General features: G+C 35.1%; 1 protein-coding gene across 3 annotated transcripts in view; it reads left to right on the forward strand.

Moving 5' to 3' along the window:
• AGO3 (argonaute RISC catalytic component 3) overlaps positions 1 to 24,618 on the forward strand; it is a 111,091-nt gene that overhangs the window by 43,296 nt on the left and 43,177 nt on the right. For all 3 annotated transcript variants that reach the window (XM_012642355.1, XM_012642357.1, XM_012642356.1), the window contains one exon: positions 20,848 to 20,982. In XM_012642355.1, the coding sequence (XP_012497809.1) occupies positions 20,848 to 20,982 (135 nt within the window). The remainder of the gene's footprint in view (positions 1 to 20,847; positions 20,983 to 24,618) is intronic.

The following is a 24,618-nucleotide window of genomic DNA, read 5'->3' on the forward strand; positions in this document are numbered from 1 at the left end:
ATGCTACAAATTTCATTTGTATTTCCCCTATGATTCAAATATTGTTAGAGAGACTTTAAATGTTCAGATTGAAAGTCTTTTTGTTTTCTGGTTTTGTTATGAATTTCTAGTTTCATTGCAGTATTAATCAGAGAATGTGGTTTGTATTTCTACACTTAGAATTTGTTAAGGTATTTTTTTGTGGTTCAATATGTGGTCAATTTTTGTGATAATGGCTATTTCAAAATAAAGTATATTTATTTATTAGGGTGCAGTGAAATTAATATCCATCTGAGCTACCATTTGGATTATGTTATTTACATCATTTATTTCCTTATTTTTTGTTCTCTCAGACTAGGAAAAATAAATTTAAATTATCTATTATTAATGTGTTTATTTCTTCTTATATATCTTATAATTTCTGCTTTCTGAATGCTGCTACTGTTTTGCTTGGAATGTATATATTCATACCTGTTTTCTTCATTGTGAATTGTAATCTTTGCAATGATAAAGTGACTTTCTTTTTACACTTCTTGGCCAAAATTCTGCATTGCCTAATAAAAGGATTACGATCCATGTTTTTGTGAACTTTATCCTATCCTTTAATTTTTCCTTTCTTTGATTTTTCTAATACTTTTTAAATCACAAGTATATCTTGATGATAGCATAGAATGGTTTTGCTTTGTGGGTCACTTTAAAGATTTTTTCCTGTTTAATGATGAGTTAAGCGACATATAAATAGCAAGTACATTTCTTCCTATGTATCAAGATACAGCCATTGGTCTTGGTTTTGTCAAATTATTTCATGTCTTTTTTTCTATTTGTACATGTTTTAAAACTTTAAGTGTGTTTTCTGTGCTTTTTAAATGATAATTCTAGTATTAGGAACTCTTCCCCCCAGTGGTTACTTTTATACTTATATCTTCATATGGTACCCATCTTCCTCTTTTTTTTTAAAGCAGTGATTTTTGTTTCCCTTAATTGAATAACAATTTTGTTAGCTTTATTCTCTTCCCTTCTTTCCTCCCTCTCTTTACTAAATAGTTTTAGCCAAATGGCATTATTTTATTGTCCTTTATAATTTAACTCTCATTTTGCTTGGATTTTTACTAATTAACTTTCAACTTTGACTCCTGTCTATGACACACAAGGTGCAATTCATGAGTTTATTCCACTTTTTGTGTTTTCTATTCTTATCATTCATTTATTGGTATATAATATTTCTATATTCTTAGACCATGTTAACAGTTGCATTCCATTTGTTTTCATCTTAAATCTGCAATTCAGTGTCTCCACGCTTACTGGCAATCCTTTTGCTGAAATTTTTCCTGTCTTTTGTTGGTTTCAGTTTGTCTTCAAGTTGTTTCTTCAAGAAAGGCTCGTATTAATAAGAGCTGAGTTTTTGCATATTGTCTGTAGCCTTATTCTTGAAAGACTAGCTAGATGTAAAATTGCTGACTCATACTTTCTTTTCTTGAGCATCTTATAGGTATTTTTCCAGTGTTTTCTGGCATTGAATGTTCGGTAGAGAAGCATGATGCCGGCTTGATTTTATTTTTCTTGGAAGGGACCTGCTTTTTTTTGTCTGCTGGCTGAAAGTATTTTTTCCGAATACCAAATAATTTAGAAATTATTTTATTAAATTCTAGTAAAATTATTTTACTAGATTTTTTCTTAGTTGGCCATTTTGGATCAGTTTAATGTCTATCATTTTATTTTATTTTTAAAAATTTCAATCCTTTGTGCTCCTTACTGTGCCTTTTGTGATATATATTTTACCATATGTTCATTGCATTTTAGTCTTCATTTTTTAATTAATTAATTAATTAATTTTTTTTTTAGAGACACAGTCTCTGTCATCCAGGCTGGAGTGCAGTGGTGCAGTCATGGCTCACTGTAACCTTGAACTCCTAGGCTCAAGTGATGCTCTTGCCTCAACCTCCTGAGTAGCTAAGACTACAGGTGCCACCAGGCCCAGCTAATGTTTTTTATTTTTTGCAGAAATGGGGTCTCACTATGTTGTCTAGGTTGGTCTCAAACTCCTGGCCTCAAGCGATCCTCCTGCCTTAGCCTCCCAAATTGCTGGGATTACAGGCTTGAGCCACAGAACCCACCTGGACAGAAATTTTTAAATATTTTTTTTTAGAGGCAGAGTCTCAACTCTATTACCCAGGCTGAAGTGAAATGGCGCAATCATAGCTCACTGTAGCCTCAAATTCTTGGGCTCAAATGATCCTCCTGCCTCAGCCTCCTGAGTAGCTGGGATTATAGGTGTGTGCCACTGTACCCAGACATTTTTAAATTTTTAAAAATCTTTTTTCTTCTATTTCTTTCCTGAGTTCTGCCATGCTTGTTTCACCAACTCCTGTTGACTGCCTGTCTCTTCTTTGAGTTCCTAAATTTCTGCTCTGAAGTCTTTCTTCATAACTACATTAAGAATTTTTGAATTCAGGCCGGGCACAGTGGCTCATGCCTGTAATCCTAGCACTCTGGGAGGCTAGGCGGGCGGATCATTTGAGCTCAGGAGTTCGAGACCAGCCTGAGCAAGAGCGAGACCCTGTCTCTACTAAAAAAATAGAAATTAGCTGGACAACTTAAAATATATAGAAAAAAATTGGCCGGGCATGGTGGCACATGCCTATGGTCCCAGCTACTTGGAAGGCTGAGGCAGGAGGATTGCCTGAGCCCAGGAGTTTGAGGTTGCTGTGAGCTAGCTAGGCTGACGCCACAGCACTCTAGCCTAGGCAACAGAGTGAGACTCTGTCTCAAAAAAAAAAAAGAATTGTTGAATTCATGTTAAAAAGTAGGGTTATATTTTCATCTACTTTATGATGATATTGTCTGTTAAGTTTTCTTTGTCAGAGATGTTATACTGCACTCATACATTTTTTTCTGTGGTATTTTTGTATGGATACTTATCACTTTTTTGTTGCTTATATTTGAATCAGATGAGTTTTCCCAGATCATCTATAAGAGACTTTAGAGATAGGGGAGGAACATTAGGAACACCTTAGGAGCAAGGCAGTCTTCCAGGTTTCTGTGCTCAAGGCCTCTTTCTGGTTATTCTGAGGGATTTTTTCTTCTAATTATAGTCACATCGCCTTTGCTTCTCAATAACTTAAATGGTTTAAGTAGTGTGAACTACCAGCCACGAGTTCCCCTAGTTCCTTACTAGTTTCTGCTACCAAGGGATATAGCTCCTGCCATTTAAATTGCCTGCCTCAAATGTTAACAATTAAAGAATTTATGAAAGGTATTCAGGAGTTCTTTGTGCTATTCTTACAACTTTCTATAAGTTTGAAGTTATTTCAAAATAAGAAATTACAAAAGAAAGGAGCATACCTTACTTTTAGAAGGGTAATCCTTTCTGAGATCTGTCACTTATATATGACCTTCCACTCATTCTCATGACATTTTCTACACGTTTCTCTGTCTCCTTATGAGATTCTCCTATTCAATCTCAGTTCAAAACATTGAATTTCCGCTTAGGATAGGAACCTTCCTTGCTGGGAGCAAAGTTTGCTCTTCCCCCACTAGGTTCCTTTATACTTCTTATCATTCGCCCATGCTCAGATATGGCTTCTTGCACAGGTTCTGCTAGTCCCAAATACTTTGGGCTATGATAATTTACAATTTGGCATTTTCAGGTTTTTATTATCTCCCAGTTTCACTAAAGATGCATAGGGTTTGTTTGTTTGTTTTTTGTTTTTTAGCATTCTCTTTGTTGCTCTGTACAGGTTCTAGGAAAAAGATGGGAAAATTTGGAACTAAATTTGGAAATTGAAGTCCAAGAATTATTAAGAAATAATTTCTAAATAACTCATTCAAAGAAATCACAAAGGGAATTTAAAGTATTTTGAACTGAAGGGTAATGAATATAGTACATATCAGAACTGGTATAATCAATTAAATCAATGCTTAGAGAGAATTTTAGACTTTAAATGCCTATTACAAAAGAAAAAAGCATCATCTCAACAAGTTAGGAAAAAAAACAGAATTAAATGCAAAAAGAATAGAAAGAAATGAGATAAAAACAGAATTCAGTGAAATAAATAAAAAAACAAACTTATCTCTATCCTTTAGGTAGGGAGACTTCAAAGGTTTTTAAGAAGGATAGTGACATGATCATATTTGTTTTCCAGAAAGAGACCTCTGGCAGCAGTGTGGAGAATAGATAGAGGAGAAAAAACTAAACTGAGAAGCCAGTTAGGAGGCTTTTCAATCACTAGTTCAGGTAAGAGATGGTGATGGTCTAATGTGGGATGGAGAGAAAGGATTAAGCTGAAAAAATAGGTTTAAGAACCATGTCCAGAAAAAAAAAAACCTTGGGTATAGTTACTGGTACATGGAACTGATTGAAAACAAATAGACCAGAAGCTTCACTAGGTTTTCAAAGGAATTTTTTTTTGCAAATAAACTACAGACCTGGTATATCAGTCAGGGTTCAATTAGAGAAGCAGAACCAGTAGGAGGTAGAGATTTGGGTTATGCAGTTGTAGGGGCTGGCTAGGCCAGTCTGAAATCTTTTGGGAAGGCTGTCAGGAGGTGTAGGCTAGAAATTTGGGGCATGAACTGAAGCTGTTGTGTATAGGTATAATTTCTCTCTCTCAGGGAAGCCTCAGCCCAGCTTTTAAGACCTTTCAACTAGGTGAATTAGGTCCATCCATGTTATCCAGGATAATCTCCATTACTTAAAGTCAACTGATTATGGACTTTACATCTGCAAAATACTTCCACAGCAACACCTAGATTAGTGTTTGACTGAATAAATGACAACTAATAGCCTAGCCAAGTTGATACATTAAAAAACAAAAACAAACCAACTACACCTAATCTTAACTTTTCTGTGATTATGCAAGCCTTGAAACAACTTTCAGGTGCAGTGACTCTGCTGTATTATAAACTGGCTTCCAAGAAGGGCATACTCTCCAACATACATTCAGAATAGTGACTCTGGGGTTTCTATCAGGTATGAATGGTGATGTAATCAACTGAATATGGAGGTAAATCTGTTATTGCTGTTTAGTTGGCAGTATAAATGACACCACGTATAAATGTTAACATGTTCAGTTTGAGGATGCTATGGAACCTATGGATAAAAACGTCTTATATGCAGTTAGAAATTTAGGTCTGAAAATCTAAAAGTAAGAATGTTGGGACTCTTCAGTACATAAATTTATATTTGAAACTATAGAAGGGAAAAAATTCTTTAGGAATAAATAGTATTTAGATTGAAACAGGAAAGAGAGGGATAAAGCCATGGGGAATACTGACATTTAAGGAAGGAAAAAGAACCAGTGAGCAAGAAATGATTATCATAGGCAATATGAGAGCCAAAAATGGTTCAAAGAAGCCAAGAGAGGAAACATACCCAAATAGTAGATGATTTCACAGTTAAATAATGACAGCTTTTTCAATAAAATCTAGAGCAAGACAAGGATATCAGTACTATGATTTTTAGTTACTGTTGTGTTTGCTAACTTCTGTTCTTCTTACAGGTTTCAGTCTACATGTTACTTCCTTGAGAAGCAGTGTTTGACACCCTTCTCCCCCCCCATCCAGCCATCCCCCAAGTCTGAGTTAGGTATTTCTCTTATGTATTCCCACAGCACAGTGTATTTCCCCTATCATAGCATGCATCACCCTGAATTATAAGTGTTTATTATTCTGTGTCTCCTATTAGAATGAAAGCTCCATGAAGCTAGGGACTGTCCATCTTATTTGCCAGTGTACCCTCCATGCCTAGCACAACTCTTGGTCGTGTTAAACAAAGAGTGAATAAATAAATCCAAGAGCATAGAGGAGAGGCATCCAAATAACCCTGGAAAGTCAGAGAATTATTTGTAGGAGTAAGTAATGTTTTAGCTGAGCTTTAACAAATATAATGAGATCAAGAGTTTGGATTGAAAATAAGGTATCCAGGAATAAAAGATTTCTGTTTTTTTTTTTTTTTAATTTTAAAGAGATTTATTCTGAGCCAAATTTAAGGACCATGACCTGGAGCCACGCCCAAGAAGCCTTGAGCAAGTGGACTCAGGAATAAAAGATTTCTGAGAGGTCTCTAAAATAATTATAAAATTGTATTGAAAATTTAGACAAATGAAATATATTAGGCTTATTGAGAATACTCAATTTTTATAAGATGTCAGTTCTCTCAAAATTTTAGTTAAAATTCAAGTAGGGCTTATCATGAAACTTGGTAAGTCAATATTAAGGTTCATATAGAAGAATAAATGACCAAGAAAAGCCAATACAATTTTAAAGAAAAGGAAGAATTGTCCTACTTACTATAAAACTGTGACAATTATACCACACTGCTTTAAGTGCAAGGACAGATAATCAATGAAGCAGAAAGTCAGTCTAGAAGCAAGGCACATGTGTGTATTTATGGAAACTTTGTAAATGTCTGAGGTGGTGTTTCAAATAAATGGAGAAAGAGTAGAATATTTAATAAATTGTGTTTATACAAATGTTAGCCATTTGAAACAATAATTAAACCCATCTCACATCATGAACAAAATTTATTTCTAGGTGGACTATAATCCTAAATGTGAAAAGCAAATCTTTGAAATTCTTTTAGGAACAAAATAAGAGAATATCTCTTAACACTGTACAAAATGCGAAGTATAAAGCATAAAGGAAAATAGTGATAGGCTGGGCATAGTGGCTCACGCCTGTAATCCTAGCACTCTGGGAGGCTTAGGAGGGAGAATAGCTTGAGCTCAGGAGTTAGATACAAGCCTGAGCAAGAGCGAGACCCTGTCTCTACTAAAAATAGAAATAGGCCGGGCACCGTGGCTCACGCCTGTAATCCTAGCACTCTGGGAGGCCCAGGTGGGCGGATTGTTTGAGCTCAGGAGTTCGAGACCAGCCTGGGCAAGAGCGAGACCCCGTCTTTACCAAAAATAGAAAGAAATTAATTGGACAGCTAAAAATATATAGAAAAAATTAGCCGGGCATGGTGGCGCATTCCTGTAGTCCCAGCTACTTGGGAGGCTGAGGCAGTAGGATTGCTTGAGCCCAGGAGTTTGAGGATGCCGTGAGCTAGGCTGACGCCACGGCACTCACTCTAGCCAGGGCAACAAAGTGAGACTCTGTCTCGAAAAAAAAAATAGAAATAATTAGCCGGGCGTGGTGGTGCATGCCTGTAGTCCCAGCTGCTCGGGAGACTGAGGCAGGAGGATCGCTTGAGCCCAAGAGTTTGAGGTTGCTGTGAGCTAGGCCGATGCCACAACACACACCCAAGCAACAAAGCGAGACTGTCTCAAAACAAAAAAGAGAAAATACTAAAAAACTTGACTACATCAAAATTTAAAACTTGTGTAGTCCAAAAGACACCATAAAAAGTTGAAATACTAGGAGAAAATTTGTTATAACGGAGAGCTTTACAAAATATAAGGACAGATGGATAGAAAAATAGGTAGTTTTCAAAATAGGAAACCCACTTGGCCAATAAACACATGAAAAGATCTCAAATTCGTTAATAATCAGGAAATCACAGATGAAATCAATGTTACCATCAGATTTATAAAATTAAAAAGTCATATGATATACCAAATGTTGGTAAGGGTAAAGTAAAAGAAACTCTCAACACAATTTGTAGAGTGTGATTTGGTGTAACTTTTGAAGAACAGTTTCATCTGGAAAAGATGAAGCTGCACATATCGGAAAACCCATGTTGATGATATCTTGCATATATGCCTGAAACATTATATATAATAGTAGAAAATCGGAAATTACCTAAGCTCCTATCAATAGTGGAATGAGTAAATAGTATATAAACTGTTACATAATATTTTGGGGTACTATGTAGCAGTTAAATTAATGAAGCAGATCTATACGTATCAACATGGGTTATTAAAACAATGTTGAGGAGGGCAGTAAATAGCAAAAGGATATGTTATTATTTATATACATTTAAAACATAACAGTATATACTGGGTATGTACAGTAAAGTTATAAAAACATAGATGGGACGAATACACACCAATTTCAGGATTGTGGTTCCCTTTAGGAAGAAAGAAGGAAGAGCAATGGAATAGGCTGACTGGGAAAGGGAGAAGAGATAGACCAAAAAGACTGAATGTTTCAAGAAAAATGTAAGAGTATGTTTATGTGAACAAAATATAACTTGTGCCATTGGAAGCAAAGAAATAATAACTGATTTAAAAAAAAAAAGATCCAGGGTATCTTAGTGAGATGAAAATAAAGGCTAGGGGAGGGGAAAAAAAAAAGGAAAAAAAAAAAAAGGCTAACATTTTAAATGGGGTTATTTTTTCCCCAGCTTCATTTAGGTATGATTAACAAATAAAAATTGTATATATTTAAGGTATACAATGTGATTTTTTATAATACGTATACTTTATGAAATGATTACCATAGTCAAGCTAATTAACTTACCCAACACCTCACATAGTTACATTTGTGTGAGTGTGTGTGTGATGAGAACATGAGATCTACTCTCAGCAAATTTGAAGTATACAATAATTATTAATTGTAGTCACCATCCTGTACATTAGGTCTCCAGAACTTACTCATCTTACAACTGAAAGTTTGTACCCTTTGACAAACATTTCCCATTTCCCCCACCCGCAGCCCTTGGTAGCTACCATTGTGCCTTCCGTCTCTGTGAGTTCAACTTTTTCAGATTCTACATGTGAGATCATGCAGTATTGTCTTTCTGTATCTGGCTTATTTCACTTAACATAATGTCCTCCAGGTTCATCCATGTTGTCACAAATGAAGGACTTCCTTCTTTTTAAAGGCTGAATAGTATTCCATTATATACATATATCTGTATAAATACAGATATATGTGTCTCACAGTTTCTTTATCCATTCATCTGTTGATGGTCACTTAGGTTGTTTCCATATCTTGGCCATTGTGAGTAATGCTGCAATGAACATGGGAGTTCAGTATCTCTTTGAGACAGTAATTTTGTTTCCTTTGGATATATACCTAGAAGTGAGATTGCCTGATTTTTAATTTTTTGAAGAACTTCCATATTATTTTCCATTAAGACTGTACCAAGAATTTATGTATTTATTGCCAGTAAAATGTAATGCTGCTGTGAAAAATAGGAGAAATATTGCACTGACCACCTTACTCGCTTATATTTCCTTTTTTGTTTCTGTGTGATTTTGATTTTGCAACCCTTGCACTTGGTATGCTGACTGAACAAAACAGCCTTTATTGAACTTGAAATCAGCTGGAGAAGATGGGTATTGAGCAATATATAATAGGTACTCCAAAGGAGAATAAAATAGGGATCCATTCTAGTCTAAATGGTCGAGGAGTATTTCCTTAAGGAGGTAACAGGTGGGAGCTAGGTGAGATTGGTGGTGGAAATAAACATGGAAAAGTACTTTAAGGAAGGAAACAATTTAGTTTTCTCTAATTGTGTGACTTGTCTTGACTGTGATTGTATTGTTGGGATTTAATATCATAACTCTCAACTATGTAATTAAACTTTCTGTATTTTACCAATCTAAGAGTCAAAAATTTTTTTCACATTTTAATATCTCTGAAATTGGAAGATAAGTTTGTCACAGTTTAATTGGCAGGTTTCTTTTTAAAGGATACATAAAATATTATTGCACATTGCCATCAATGACATCTTAGATTTGATGAAATGCAGAATATTTAATTTAGCCTCCTTTGAGGCCAAACCCATTTGCAACTTGCATTTTAGTATTGTAATTCATACATTTTAAGAGAATCACAGCAAATCCGATGTTTGTTTTCTCTCCCTTAAGATGTTATTTACCACATACTATGTACTAGATAGAATGCTAAGTATTTTATATTAATTAATATAAAATTCCACCTCAGTTGTATGAGTTATGTGATACTCTCAACTAAAGTTTAGAGAGAGAAAGTCACTAGCCCAAGGTCATGTCATTTATATTTAAATGATAAAAGTCAACTCTTCTGGCTCCAATGCTTATGCTTTTAACAATCACAGCTCTATTATACTGTATTCCTTAAGAAGTAAGATTCCGTCCAATAGAAATATGGGGCCAGGCACAGTGGCTCATGCCTGTAATCCCAGCATTTTGGGAGGCTGAGGTAGGTGAGGATAGCTTGAGGCCAGGAGTTCAAGACTAGCCTGGGCAACATAGCGAGACCTTGTCTTTACTAAAAAAATTTTTAAAAGTTAGCTCGGGGCCGGGCGCGGTGGCTCACGCCTGTAATCCTAGCTCTCTGGGAGGCCGAGGCGGGCAGATTGTTTGAGCTCAGGAGTTCGAAACCAGCCTGAGCAAGAGCGAGACCCTGTCTCTACTAAAAATAGAAAGAAATTAATTGGACAACTAAAAATATATAGAAAAAAAAATTAGCCGGGCATGGTGGTGCATGCCTGTAGTCCCAGCTACTCGGGAGGCTGAGGCAGGAGGATCGCTTGAGCCCAGGAGTTTGAGGTTGCTGTGAGCTAGGCTGATGCCACAGCACTCACTCTAGCCTGGGCAAAAGAGTGAGACTCTGTCTCAAAAAAAAAAAAAAAAGTTAGCTCGGCATGGTGGGATGTGCCTACAGTCCCTGTTACTTGGGAGGCTGAGGCGGGAAGATCACTTGAGTTGAGCTCAGGTGTTGGAGGTCAAGCCCACAGTGAGCAATGATCATACCACTGCATTCCAGCCTGGGCAACCAAGCAAGACCTTGTCTCAAAAAAGAAAAAAATGAAAAGAAATATTATGGTAGTCAAGAAAAAAGAAAAGAAAAAAATTTTTAAAGGTAAAAAAAAAGCAGCAGCAAGATTCCTGGCAGGCAAATCTTGGATCTTAGACATCTTAGTTTAAAAACCTTATTTTTAAAATTTACTTTCTTGTGCTTTTCAATAAAAGCTCTCTATTAAACATTCACTATCCATTTTGCTTTTAGTAAAAAGTAGTCAGTATATGTAAATGGTTATATAATTTAGTAATTTTATTTTTGTATAAGACTCAAAAGTTCATACTGAATATGCTTCCTTTGTAAGGAAAATAGATTTCTAGTAAGTAATTTATCAATCATATTAGTGTTGCTTGCTTCATATGTTTGTCTTGAGTTCAGATATAATATTTCTAAGATTAAGAAATAATTTGATTTTTTTTCAATTTTTTTTATAATTTATTTTTTGCAGAGACAGGGTCTGGCTATGTTGCCCAGGCTGATCTTGAACTCTTGGCCTCACACAATCTCCTGCCTTAACCTCCCAGAGTACTAGACTTACGGGTGTGAGCCACAGCACTTAGCCCAATAATTTACTTTTACATATTCAAATTAGTCCTTTTATAAGTAGATAAAAGCAGAACATTTCTTTGGGGTGGAATGAGAGTTAGCAGCTGATTCAGGCCGCTGAGAAGTAACTTTATCAACACCTGATCAAGCAAGGCCAACTAAAGATATCTGGGTCAGGTTTACCCAGGCAGTCTGTCCTCACATTAGAAAAACAGTATAATGGCAGCAGGAATCTTAGTGACAGCCTTCATCAAATCTGTTTCTTGATTCACTCTGTTTTCAGTCTGGTTGAGTATGCCCTTTATATTCGGTGCACAGCTGGCCTCTTGAGATTGCACTTCACTGTCTCCCTGGGGAATTCCTTTTGTCTTTCCCCTATAATGATCTCTTGTTTTCCTTTTCTTCCTCTCTTTTTAATTTTCAGAAGCTTCATGAGAAAAGGATACGTGAGAAGCAAATTTTTTGACAGCTTACATATTGGAAAATATATTTTATCAACCAACTTAAATGATCATTTAGATGAATTTTTATACTGAAAAATTTTTTCTTCAGAAATTTGAAAGCATTACTCCATTTAAAAAATAGCTGTATTGAGGTTTAATTTACATACCATAAAATTCACCCATTTTATTTCCTAAATGTTATTTTTTATAGCACACTATTTTCGTTTCACAGATGCTATGGCCTCTCTTAGCTGTATGACCGTAATTTATTTTGAAGTTCTTACTATACATACTTATGCTTCCCCAGAATTCCTTTTTGTTTCTTTTGATCTCTGTCTTTCATTTTGGAGGCTTTCCTCAGATACCTAGTATCTTGATTATCTACTCAGGATTCATTGGGAGTCTAAAAACACTGACTGGAAGCTCTGAATGTGTGGGTGGGATTTGTCGATTGTGGCCTTTATTATAGGGTGTTATCAGTGGGCTGAGGTTGGGGAACCTACAGTGTTAGGATCCTTAGATCTCTTCTCTTGGCTGGTCAAGTTACCCAAAGGTGAGTCTTCCAAACTGCTGCCTGAAGGATAACAGTCTGGTTGACTGCATTCTGGAAGCCAAGTTGGGGATTCTGGCTCGGAGAATTTCTACATTCAGCATTTAATATGTTTGCAGTCATTTAATCCCTTGCTTTTGGTACAGTCCTGTGCCCACAATTGTGCCTGCCATCTTCCTTCCAGAGAGCCTTTGGTTTATCTCCTCCAGAGAACAAACCTCCAGATTTATACAAGGATGAAGAAGGAACAGCTGTTCATGAAGATGGAGCTAGACAGGGGATCTAGGAATCTGCCTACTTCCCAAACTGCTTTCCTTTTTATTTTTCTGCACCACTCTCATCCTTTTATCACCAGTTTTGGAGGTACCTCATACTGCTACTTCTTGTGCCTTTTGAGGACTGAGTAGTGTAAATGCAGTTGGTTCTTAACCTTTCCCAACACAGCTAGCTTATGATTTCATTTTCTTGGGTCTGCTATGTCATATGTAAGTTACAACTTGCCCACTTGCTTTTTGTCTTTCAAAATGATGAATTTCCTATTCTGTTCTCCCTCCCTTCTAGGTTTATATCTTATTTTATTTTTTATTTTTAAATTCATAGTTATAGTGGAGTTTGGGGAAGGAATGAAATGAGATGTTTATGGTTAATCTCCCATCTTAACCCAGAATCTGTTCTTAAAGGGCAGGGGCTTTGTCTCGTTGATTCCAACTCATAAAGGAATCTGTGATACAGTAGGTACTTAATAAATGTTTGAATGGATGAAATCTTATTTTACATATGTATTATCTATCACTGCATATCAAATTATCTCAAAATTTAGTGACTCAAAGCAAACAGTAAACACTATCTCACATAGTTCCTGAGTCAGGAATTCAGACGTGGCTTAGATGGTTGGTTCTGGTTCAGAGCCTCTCATGAGGCTGCATTCATCTCAAGGCCTTATAGAGGTTAGGGGACCCACTTCCAGGATAACTTATTCAGTTGGTAACAACTTAGTTCTGGAGGCCTCAGTTGCTTGCCATGTGGACCTCTCTATAAGGCTGGGTAAAATGTCCTCACAACATTGTGTCTAGCTTCCTCCAGAGCAAGTAATCCATGAGAGAGCAAGACGGAAGCTGTAATAACATTAAGACCTAGTATTGAAAGTTACAGTCTACCATTTTCATAATATCCTATTGTTACACAGATGAGTGTGGGAGGGGACTCCACAAAGCTGTGATCCCATAAGTCAAGACTCATTGGGGACAATCTTTTTTTTTTTTTTTTTTTTTTTTTAGAGTCTCACTCTTTTGCCCGGGCTAGAGTGAGTGCCGTGGCGTCAGCCTAGCTCACAGCAACCTCAAATTACTGGGCTCAAGCCATCCTCCTGCCTCAGCCTCCCGAGTAGCTGGGACTACAGGCATGCGCCACCATGCCCGGCTAATTTTTTCTATATATTTTTAGTTGTCCAATTAATTTCTTTCTATTTTTAGTAGAGACAGGGTCTCGCTTTTGCTCAGGCTAGTTTCGAACTCCTGAGCTCAAACAATCCGCCCGCCTCGGCCTCCCAGAGAGCTAGGATTACAGGCGTGAGCCACCGCGCCCGGCCAGGGGGCCAATCTTGTAGGCTGGCTACCACAGTTTCCATCTTAATGTAGAAAAAGAAGAGCAAATTAAACCCAAAGTAATTGGAAGGTAAGAAGTAATAGTGATCAGAGCAATGTTAATTAAATAGAAAAGAAATAGTACAGAAAATCAATGAACCAACTGTTGGTTCTTTAATAAAATAGCAAGACTAATCAAGAAAAATAAAAAAAACAGATTACCAGTGTAAGGAATGAAAGTTGGAATCACTGAAGATCCTTGAGAATTGAAAGATTAATAAGGGAATGTTATGAACAACCTTATACTAATTAACTTGACAACTTAGATGAAACAAATCCTTGACAAGCACAACTTTACCAAAATTGACTCAAGAAAGCTGAATAGCCTTGTATCAAAGAAATCAAATTTATAATCCCTTCTCACTAAGAAAACTCCAGTCCCAAATTATTTCACTGGTAAATTTTCTGTCACATTGAATGAAAATATATCTTTCACAAATTCTTTCAGAAAATAGAAGAGGAAGAAAAGCTTCCCAATTTATTTTTTGAGGTGAGTATACTTGACAAAGACCATATAATCTTATTACAGACAAGACAATCGTTTGACACATTTTAACATTCTTTATGATAAAAATGTACAACAAACTGGCAATAAAAGGAAAGTTCTTCCACTGATAAAATCATCTAGCAAAGCATACAGGCATCATCATACTCATATGGTGAAAAGATTGAATGCGTTTAAGCTAGGCTATGCTACCCATGATGTTCAGTAGGTTAGGTATATTAAATGCATTTCTGCCTATATTTTCAACTTGTGTTTATTGGGATGGAAGATCTGTATTCTCTTGCCATATGACCCACCAATTCTACTCCTAGGTCTGTACCCCCCAAAAATGAAAATATATGTCCATACACAGATGTGTGCATGTATGTTTGCATGTTCATAATAACTAGAAACTGGAAACAATCCAAATGGCCAAAAAGAGGTGAATAGAGAAACATTATGATCTGTTCATTCAATGGAATACTACCCAGCAATTAGAACAGTATACTAATTCATACAACAATATGGATGAATCTCAAGATGTGCAAAAGAAGCCAAGCACGAAATGGCCTTGCAGTATAATTCTATTTAAATGAAATTCTGGAACCAGTTAATCTATTATGAAAGGAATCATATAAGTGATTGCTTGGGTCAGATGTGGAAAGAACTTAGTACAAAGGGGCAGGAAAGTACTTTTTGGGGTGCTGGAAATGTTCTGTCTTAATTGTGGTAATAAGATGTATATATTCAAATCATTGAACTTTATACTTAAAAGGTATTATATGTAAGTTATATTTCAAAATTGTCTTTTAAATTTTATTTTTATTTATTTGTTTTTTTTTAGAGATGAGATTTTGCTCTGTCACCCAGGCTGGAGTACAGTGGCATCACCATAGCTTACTGCAGCCTCGAACTCCTGGGCTCAAGCCATCCTCCTGCCTCAGCCTCCCGAGTAGCTAGGACTACAGGCATGCGCCACCACACCCAGCTAGTTTTTTTAAAAAAATTTTTGTAGAGATGGGGTGGTGGGGTAGGGCACTCACTGTGTTGCCCAGGCTGGTCTCAAACTCCTGGGTTCAAGCAATCCTCCTGCCTCAGCCTCCCAGAGTGCTGGGATTATAGGCCTGAGCCACTCTGCCCAACCTGCTTTTATTTCTTTTTCTTGCCTAAATTCTCTGGCTGGGACTTCCAGTACTATGTTGAATAAAAGTGAGAAGAGTGAACATCCTTGCTTTGTTTTTTATCTTAGAGGAAAAGCTTACAGTTTTTTAACATTGAGTTTGATGTTAACTGTGGGCTTTCAATAGATGACCTTTATTATGTTGATATATTATGTGTGTGGCCATAATAGAATTTTTAAATGTTCAGAGAGGGAAAGAAAATAATAAAATACATAGGACAAATAAGACATTATAAAAAATTAACAGGAGAATTTGAAATAAGTTCTAAATATAGGCCGGGCCCGGTGGCTCACGCCTGTAATCCTAGCACTCTGGGAGGCCGAGGTGGGAGGGGATCCCTCGAGGTCAGGAGTTTGAGACCAGCCTGAGCAAGAGCGAGACCTCGTCTCTACTAAAAATAGAAAGAAATTAGCTGGACAACTAAAAATATATAGAGAGAAAATTAACCAGTCATGGTGGCACATGCCTGTAGTCCCAGCTACTTGGGAGGCTGAGGCAGAAGGATTGCTTAAACCCAGGAGTTTGAGGTTGCTGTGAGCTAGGCTGAGGCCATGGCACTCTAGCCAGGGCAACAGAGCGAGACGCTGTCTCAAAAAAATAAAAATTAAAAAAATATATAAAAATAAAGACTGAGACTGGTGTGGTGGCTCATGCCTGTAAACCTAGCACTTTGGGAGGCTGAGGTGGGAGGATCTCCTGAGACCAGGAGTTCGAGACCAGCCTGAGCAACATAGCAAAACCCTGTCTCTACAAAAGATAGGAAAAATTACCTGGTGTGGTAGTGCACACCTATAGTCCCTAGCTACTTAGGAGGCTGAGGAGGATAGCTTGAGCCCAGGAGTTTGAGGCTGCAGTGAGCTGTAATCATGCTACTGTACTCCAGGCAGGGTGACAGAGCAAGACCCATCTCTATTTAAAAAAAGAGAGAGAGAAAAAAGAGTTCCATAGAGCTCCTACCAAGTTCTAGGGACAAGTAGGTGCCTTGCATTGAATCTTCACCCCAATGCCATGAGAAGTAGGTATTTTTCTCATTTTACAGATGAATAAATAGAAGCTCAGAGAAGTCATAACTAGTTATTGTTGGGCTAGGATTAAAATCTAAGTCTATTTGATTTCCAAGCCTGTTCTTTTTTCATTATTCTAACACTGTTATCCATGAAAATAAGAAAATAAACCTGGTTAAAAAAATAAACATGCAATAATAAGTAAAAATTAAAGGATTAATTTCTTACAGAAATAAAAATTTTTATAATTATTTATAAATCTAATAAAAGATACATGAGTTTTAGAATATAGTATAAAACCCTAATGAAATTTAAATGACCTTAATAAATTCAGATATATACTATGTTCATTAATTGAAAGATTGTCCCACTGGTATTCTGGACATCTAGTCTATTTTGATAAATTTCTTTTCCCTAATTAGATTTATCTAGATACTGGCAATCTTCATAATTAATAATATCTCATTTCTCCCCAGACTTCTCTCAAGTAATATCTGTACTTTATTTCTCAGTTTTATTTAATTCTAGTGGCCTGGCCATTCATTTTAATGGTATGAATATACTGCAATTTATCCATTCCGTTGATTGTTTTCATTCTTTTTACTCTAACAATGCTACAATAAGCATTTTTATTCATGTCTCCTTTTGCAGATGTGGAATTTCTATAGAGTGTATATTCCAATATAGTGGAATTACCAGGTCAAAAATTATGCACATCTTCCAATTTATTATGTGTTACCATTTGCTCTCCTAAGTGATTTGTATCAGTTTATATTCCTACAGTCTGAGAGCTTTCATTCTTCTACCAGCTTATTGTCAGTTTGTGTTACCAGTCTTGAATTTTTTTCTAATCTTGATTAGTATAAAATGGTAGGTTGATACTTTTTTATGTAAATTTCCTTAATTATAAATAAGATAGTGAAATTTTATGATTTTTATCATTTAAATTTTCTATGAATGTCCGCTTATATCCTTTGCCACTTTTTATTATCTTATTTTGATTTTTAGGAACTGTTTACATATTCTATACACTAATCATTTCTTACACATATTGCACATATCCTCTACTAATCTATAGCTATATTTTTTTAAGTTTTGTTCATGGTGTCTTTTTTTCTTAAAATTTTTATGGTTTATAGTTTTTGTATTGTGTTTAAGAAATTCTTCCTTATCTCCAAGATCATAAAGATATTCTATTATACATTTTCTAATAAATTTTTTTTCTTTTCATATTTAATTCTCTGAATAGGAATTTGTATGTGTATAATAGTATGAGGTAGGCTTTCGAGTCTTTTCTTGTCTGTGTCTATCCCCACAGTCTCTTGATTTGAATAGGATTGTAACAAATCTTGATGAGTGTTAGAGCAGATTTTATTCTTAAGAATAGTTGTAGCTATTCTTGTTTCATTGCTTTTCATGTTAATTATAGATCAGCTTCTTAAGTTCCATGGGGAGAGGAGGTTATATCCTGTTGGTGTTTTAACTGAAATTGCTTTGATTTTGCAGATTAATTTGGGGGATAATTTACATGAATAGAGTATATTACTCCATTTATTTGATCTTCTGTAATATCTTTCAGTAGTAGAGATACCTGTTACTTCTATAGGTCTTAGACATCTGTCATTTAGATTTCATCCCAAGTGCCTTATACTTTTTCTTGTGATTATAAGTGGTATCTTTTTTAAATTACATTTTTAATTGGTTGCTAGTGTTTAAAAAATAATTTATTTTAATATGTTGATCTTAAGTCTAGCAACATTGCTGAACTGTTAATTCTGTAATTTGTCCCTAGATTTTATTCGATTTGCTGTATAGTCAATATTGTGAAGAGTAGTAATTTTGATTCTCCCTTTCTAGGATTTTCACCTTTTATTTCTCTTAATTTGCCTTATTGTGCTAGCTAGTACTTCCTATAAAATGAAGTTGAATTTACCATGGATTTTAGTAGATAACTTTTCTCAGATTAAATAAATTCCCTTCTAGTCCTAGTATAGTAAGAGGATTTGCTACAGTGCTAAATTTTATCAAATATTAAGGATTCAGCCAAGGGGCAAGGAAGCAGATCTTTGATCATTGAAATTCCCTCCTAATTCAAAACGATATTTGCTGGCTTCAGCCTATCCTTTATAAGAGCTTTTTATTACTAAATTTTATTTTTACCTTAAATGCCCACCTTCGTGTAGAGAAGATGGTAAACAGTAAAATGATTAGGAGTGTAGTGGGATACAACAGTTATGGAAAAATAGTAGAAGAGAGTTAAACAAGAAAAATAATTCTAACGTGTTTGTTTAGTAATTACAACTCTGTGATGTATGAAACATTAGTTGTGAATGCTAGTATTTAGAGTAATCCAATGAAGAAAATTTACCTGTAGGATTAAAGGCAAAATAAGCATGTTATTTAACATATATTTATTTTCCTTTATCTACTTTTTAAAAATTAACCCAGATCAATATGTATTTAAGAACTTAATATGAACATATAACTTAAATTTGGAATATATCCTGCCAGCCTTTTATGCACAATAATATTCTCACATTTTTCAATAGAAGAATACATATATTTTTAAAACTACTATGGATTTGAATAAGATACTCAAAATACTGTTATAATCTTATTAGTTTCTCTTTTTTTAAAATTAGTTAGAAAGTGAAAGTGTTTATTTGGATGGAAGTTTAGCAATGAGTATTGATTCCTCTTGAGTCTTTCTCACAGAAGTACTCCTGGATGTGCACACAAAAAATGCTTTATGTGTGTCCATTGGAATATTGTTCATAATAGTAAAAAAAAAACCCTGAAACAACTATCCATTAGAGACATGAAGTACATCCATGCAATGGGATATCCTCCAGCTATGAAAAAGAATGATATAGTTTCATATTAGTACATATGGATCTATCTCTAAGATAGATCTGTATGAGAAAAAAAAAATCAAGGCCTAGAATAGTGTTCTCATGTTTTTACTATTTGTGTTCTTTTTTATGAAGAGGGGAACGGAATACATATTCACTTAATTATCATGTGCTCATACTGTGAAATAATGTGCAGCCATTAAAAAGAGTGTACTGACATGAAAAGATCTCTCAGATAATATGTTGTTAATTATTAAAATAATGACAAAACAAGTCATAGAACATTTATTATCTGATCTAATCTAAAAAGGTATCTACATTTTTATATATGTATGTACATATTAAAAGGAGAGGATGTATACATACCTAACTGCTAACAGTGGTTACCTTTTAGAGATACTTGGGAGGGGGAGACGTTCAGACTGCAGGAGGTCTTTTCTCCGTATATTTTTGCATGTTTGAGTTTTTTATGATGAAACTTCATTCACATATTATTTGTGTAATAAAGCAAGGAAAAAGTAATATGTGCTCACTACAAAAAAGAAGTTTTAAAGATGAAAAAATTTAAAAAGAAAATTAAAAATACCCACAATAGCCTTGCCACCTCCATGTATCCTGAAATAACGACTGTTAAAGCCTTGATAAATATCCTTCCAGAGGTGAGGGACATTTTATGGAGGACGTTTAATCCTAAACCAAGGACAGCAAGAAAGAACACCACATAAAAAATTTATGCTTAGCTCAACAGACACTGTGCATGTTTTTTTTTTTGAGTAGAAAAATAGCATGATAGCATGCAGCTTCTTGTCTAATCATTTTACTTTTCATTATATAGCCATAAAGCTATCAGTAAGTATGTGTTTAAGAAGTGATGGTGATCTACTTTGACTAACCATTGGTGAAGCTCTTCTAGTTCCAAAACCCAAGATTAAGAAATCATGTTGGTTGACTGTTTAAAAACCACCAACTGTAGCTCAATAATATTGGGCAGATACTCCTTAATATTACCACCTGTGCTTGAATCAGCACCAACATATATTACCACTGTCTTCTCAAATCTTTATAAGACAGAGAAAGCTCTCACTAAAATAAACAGTCTAGGGTAACGTAGAAAGCCTTGTTTAAGAAATAATACCTAACTTTCTCATCTGGCAAGGGGCCCTGGCCTTCTTGGTACCCTAAAAGCCTTGTCTCGTACCCAGAATACTTCTCTGTACATGTAGTAGAGAATGGACTGATTCGGTTACCCATGATGAAAGAGATAGATTATAAAAACTGTAGTATTTGGCCTTTCTGTTCTTGTGCCTCAGAGGTCCAATTGAAACTGCTTAATTTTGGAAATGTTTACATATATGTGTGTACATAAATGTGCATAAGGGATCATGTATAAAAATGTGCACATTAATTATTAGTTAATTATCATGGAGCCTAAGATGAAGTTTCTGAATTTTTTAGGGAAACATTAATTTGTATTATTTGTGTTTTTCTTCTTAGTTTCTGCCACTGCCTTCTACAAAGCACAACCTGTAATTCAGTTCATGTGTGAAGTTCTTGACATTCATAACATTGATGAGCAACCAAGACCTCTGACTGATTCTCATCGGGTAAAATTCACCAAAGAGATAAAAGGTGAATTAATTATTCATTTAGAAAAACTTAACTATAAAATGCATGGATATAAAAATGTCTTATTGAAATTTTTTTATAATTAAAATTTATTCATGTAACATCACCAGTAAAAATATAGATCAGTTATAAAATGTTACTATAACATCTTATTTAGGCAGTATTTGAATGAAAGAAATGCCAAGTAATGGAATAAGTATTGATATCAGCTAATTTTTTGTTAATACTTTCCATTGCTAGGTGAAGGAATGAAAGTGTCTCATGGGAAAATGCTTCAGTAATTACAGTTAAAAGTGGGAAGCTTATTCCAAAAATATTTGTTACTTCAGGACTAGTACCATTCTTATATATATGTGTGTATATATATCTAAATATATATAAATATTTGTTACTTTAGAACTAGAACCATTCATTATATATATTCTAATATAATGACTTCCTTGTTTTTCTGAAATGATAATAGGTTTGTTTATTTTATTCCTTTGAAAATTTATGAATATGGGGCTAGCCTGTTTCATGTGTTCTAGAGTTGTAATATAGTTATTTAATGTACATTTTAGAGTTGACTGTTGATCTTGTCCATTTTATTTTACTTAGTAGCTAAAATTTGCACAGTGGTATTACATCACACTTACATTTAACTCACATAAATTCATCTCTACATGCTGTCTCAAAAAGAAAAAGAAAAATTAACTTTAATGGTGTTCTAAATTTTTTTTTTTAAACAGAGTCTCACTCTGTTGCCCAGGCTACAGTTCCATGGCATCACCCTAACTCACAGCAATCTCAAACTCCTGGGCTCAAGCAATCCTCCTGCCTCAGCCTCCTGAGTAGCTGGGACTACAGGCATGCACCCGGCTAATTTTTCTGTTTTTTGTAGAGATGGGGTCTCACTATGTTCCTTAGGCTGATCTCGAACTCCTGAGCTCAAGTGACCCTCCCGCCTCAGCCTCCCAGAGTGCTAGGATTACAGGCATGAGCCACCACGCCTGGCCTAAAATTTATATTTTATATTTATTCATTCTTTGTATATGCACATTTCTATATACATTTAAATACACATGCACAGTTTTATGTTCAAACCCACATATACATACTTTATCAGCAATTTAAGGGATTTTTAAAGAGTAATTTTGATTATGTACAATTCTTGCCTCATTGATGACCATAGAACCTAATCCTCATGTAAGATGTGATTCCACTATATTTAGTTTATTATTTAGACATTAAGAGTATTTACAGCTGGGTGCAGTGGCTCATGCCTGTAATCCTAGCACTCTGGGAGGCCGAGGCAGAAGGATTGCTTGAGCTCAGGAGTTGGAGACCAGCCTAAGCAAGAGTGAGATTCCGTCTCTACTAAAATACAAAAATTAGCCAAGCATCATGGTGCGTTCCTATAGTCCCAGCTACTCAGGAGGCTGAAGCAAGAGGATCGCTTGAGCCCAGGAGTTTGAGGTTGCAGTGAGCTACGATGACGCCACTGCACTCTACCCAGGGCGACAGAAGAAGACTCTGTCTCAAAAAAAAAAATAGTCAGATACTCTCTAATCAGAATGAGTAGTATGAATTCTATTTATATTAACTATTAGATCATAAATAGCTAGAAATAATTGTTTTTATTTTAGGATTTTACCTATTTGTTGAAGATAATTTTCAGCTTGTGGTTCGAATGAAATGTTCAAGTTTGTTCACTGAATCTTTCAGTTCCCCAAATCAATTAGAGTAGCTAAATACATCCTGCTTGCTCCAGTTATAGTTCATTCTTTGCCATTTAGTAACCAGGGGGGAGAAAGTCATTGTAATAAAACAATAGAAGGAAAATCCTTTCTGCTTTGAAAGTAAGCATCCATTTATCTCAAGTTATTTAAGTACTAAAATAAGAAACTGTTAAATATAACTGTTTTTCAACCATACCATTGTCCTTTCATAAACTGTATTAACTGCACAGCTGGCATTGTCAGGAGGTTAGTGCATTACCTACCATTAATATGTGATCATCTAAATGCCATGGTTTCCAGTGGAGTTGCTGCTTAGTTACCACCTCTGATATCATGAAGTCGCTTACATTATTTTGCGGTAACTATGCAATCAACTCATATCACCACTCTATCACAGAAAATACAAGATGTACAGAACAAGGATTCAACTGCTGCCCAAAGAGCATGGACTCGATCTTAACTTCAACTGCTCAGGGGCCCAAAGAAATAACAGAAAGAATGACTAGAAATTATTATAAAGTTGATGTTATAGTGAAGGTAAAGCCAAGTTTATAGGTTAAATATTTATTAAAGCCAAAATTTTTTTTTGGTTGGATGGAGGATTTTGAGGAGGGACCTGGGCAGAGAATTATCTAGTCCACTTTTAAAAATTTTAGCTTTTTGCTAGCTTCTATATTTTGATCTAGTTCCTAGATACTTATGATCCTGGTTTTGGAGTAGAAAAATCTGGGTTGGACCTAATTGACAAACTGATGATTTTTTTTCTCCATTCCAAGTAAAGAAGGCTTTTTAAAAAGGAAGGCTCTTTAAAGTACATCATGTATTCCTACCATAGTAACTCAAGAGCATCAGAATTTTGTGTTCTTTGTTATGTATTTGGGTTTTATTTTTAGCTGGCATGATGATAGCTGTTAAATATTGATACAAAGTATGCTATAATAGATTTTCTTAGTATGCTCATTTTATTCCGGTTGGACTTTTCCCTAAATATTTAATAATGACCTTGGGGCGGTTTCTTTGTCCAATAATTCATGGTACTTAAAAGAGCAAAAATATTAGGGAAAATGTATGGTAAAAATATATTAAATATATATAATATAGAATTATCAATTTATTTTTGATAAAAGTTTATTTTTTAGGCTTATAGAACCTTATTAATATTTTTTTAATTCAAGGGGAAGATTTAAGAACAAATTGATAAGTCATACAAATAACAGAAATTTGTTTTAGACTTTTCTATTGTGTTTTTCCCCTAAACATAATGTATTTACATCTTGCTACTTCATGTTGTTATTTCCTTCTTATAAGGGCTTCCCTTGATAGTACTTTATTTTCTAGTCTCTTTTATAATATAAAAGCATAATAAATTCTCTAATCTGAAATTTTAGTTTTGTAAAGGTAGTTGTAATGAAAAACTACTGCTCACTGATTCAGTGAGTGTTTCTCAAGAAAAACAAAGCTATACCAATCTAGTACAGGGATACTGTGTCCCTTTAACATCTTAATTTGTACTGATGTATTAGAGGAAAATATTTACTGTGAGTGAACTTTCTATTTGGTACTCATTTTCTTATCTAATAACACTTAGCAATTAGGTAAGAAAATAAATTTTATTGTAGCAGGGTTTCTCAACCTTGGCACAATTGACATTTTGGGATGGGTAATTCTTTGTCGGGATATGGGATGGTGCTGTTTTGTGCATTGCAGCATATTTCAGAATATCCCTGGCATCCAGTAGATGCCAGTAGCACTGCCCAGTTGTGGCAATCAAAAATGGCTCCAGGGCCGGGCACGGTGGCTCACGCCTGTAATCCTAGCACTCTGGGAGGCCCAGGCGGGCGGATTGTTTGAGCTCAGGAGTTCGAAACCAGCCTGAGCAAGAGCGAGACCCCGTCTCTACTAAAAATAGAAAGAAATTAAT

Source organism: Propithecus coquereli, unplaced genomic scaffold (assembly GCF_000956105.1).
Source record: "Propithecus coquereli isolate 6110/MARCELLA unplaced genomic scaffold, Pcoq_1.0 Scaffold178, whole genome shotgun sequence".
Lineage (NCBI taxonomy): Eukaryota > Metazoa > Chordata > Mammalia > Primates > Indriidae > Propithecus > Propithecus coquereli.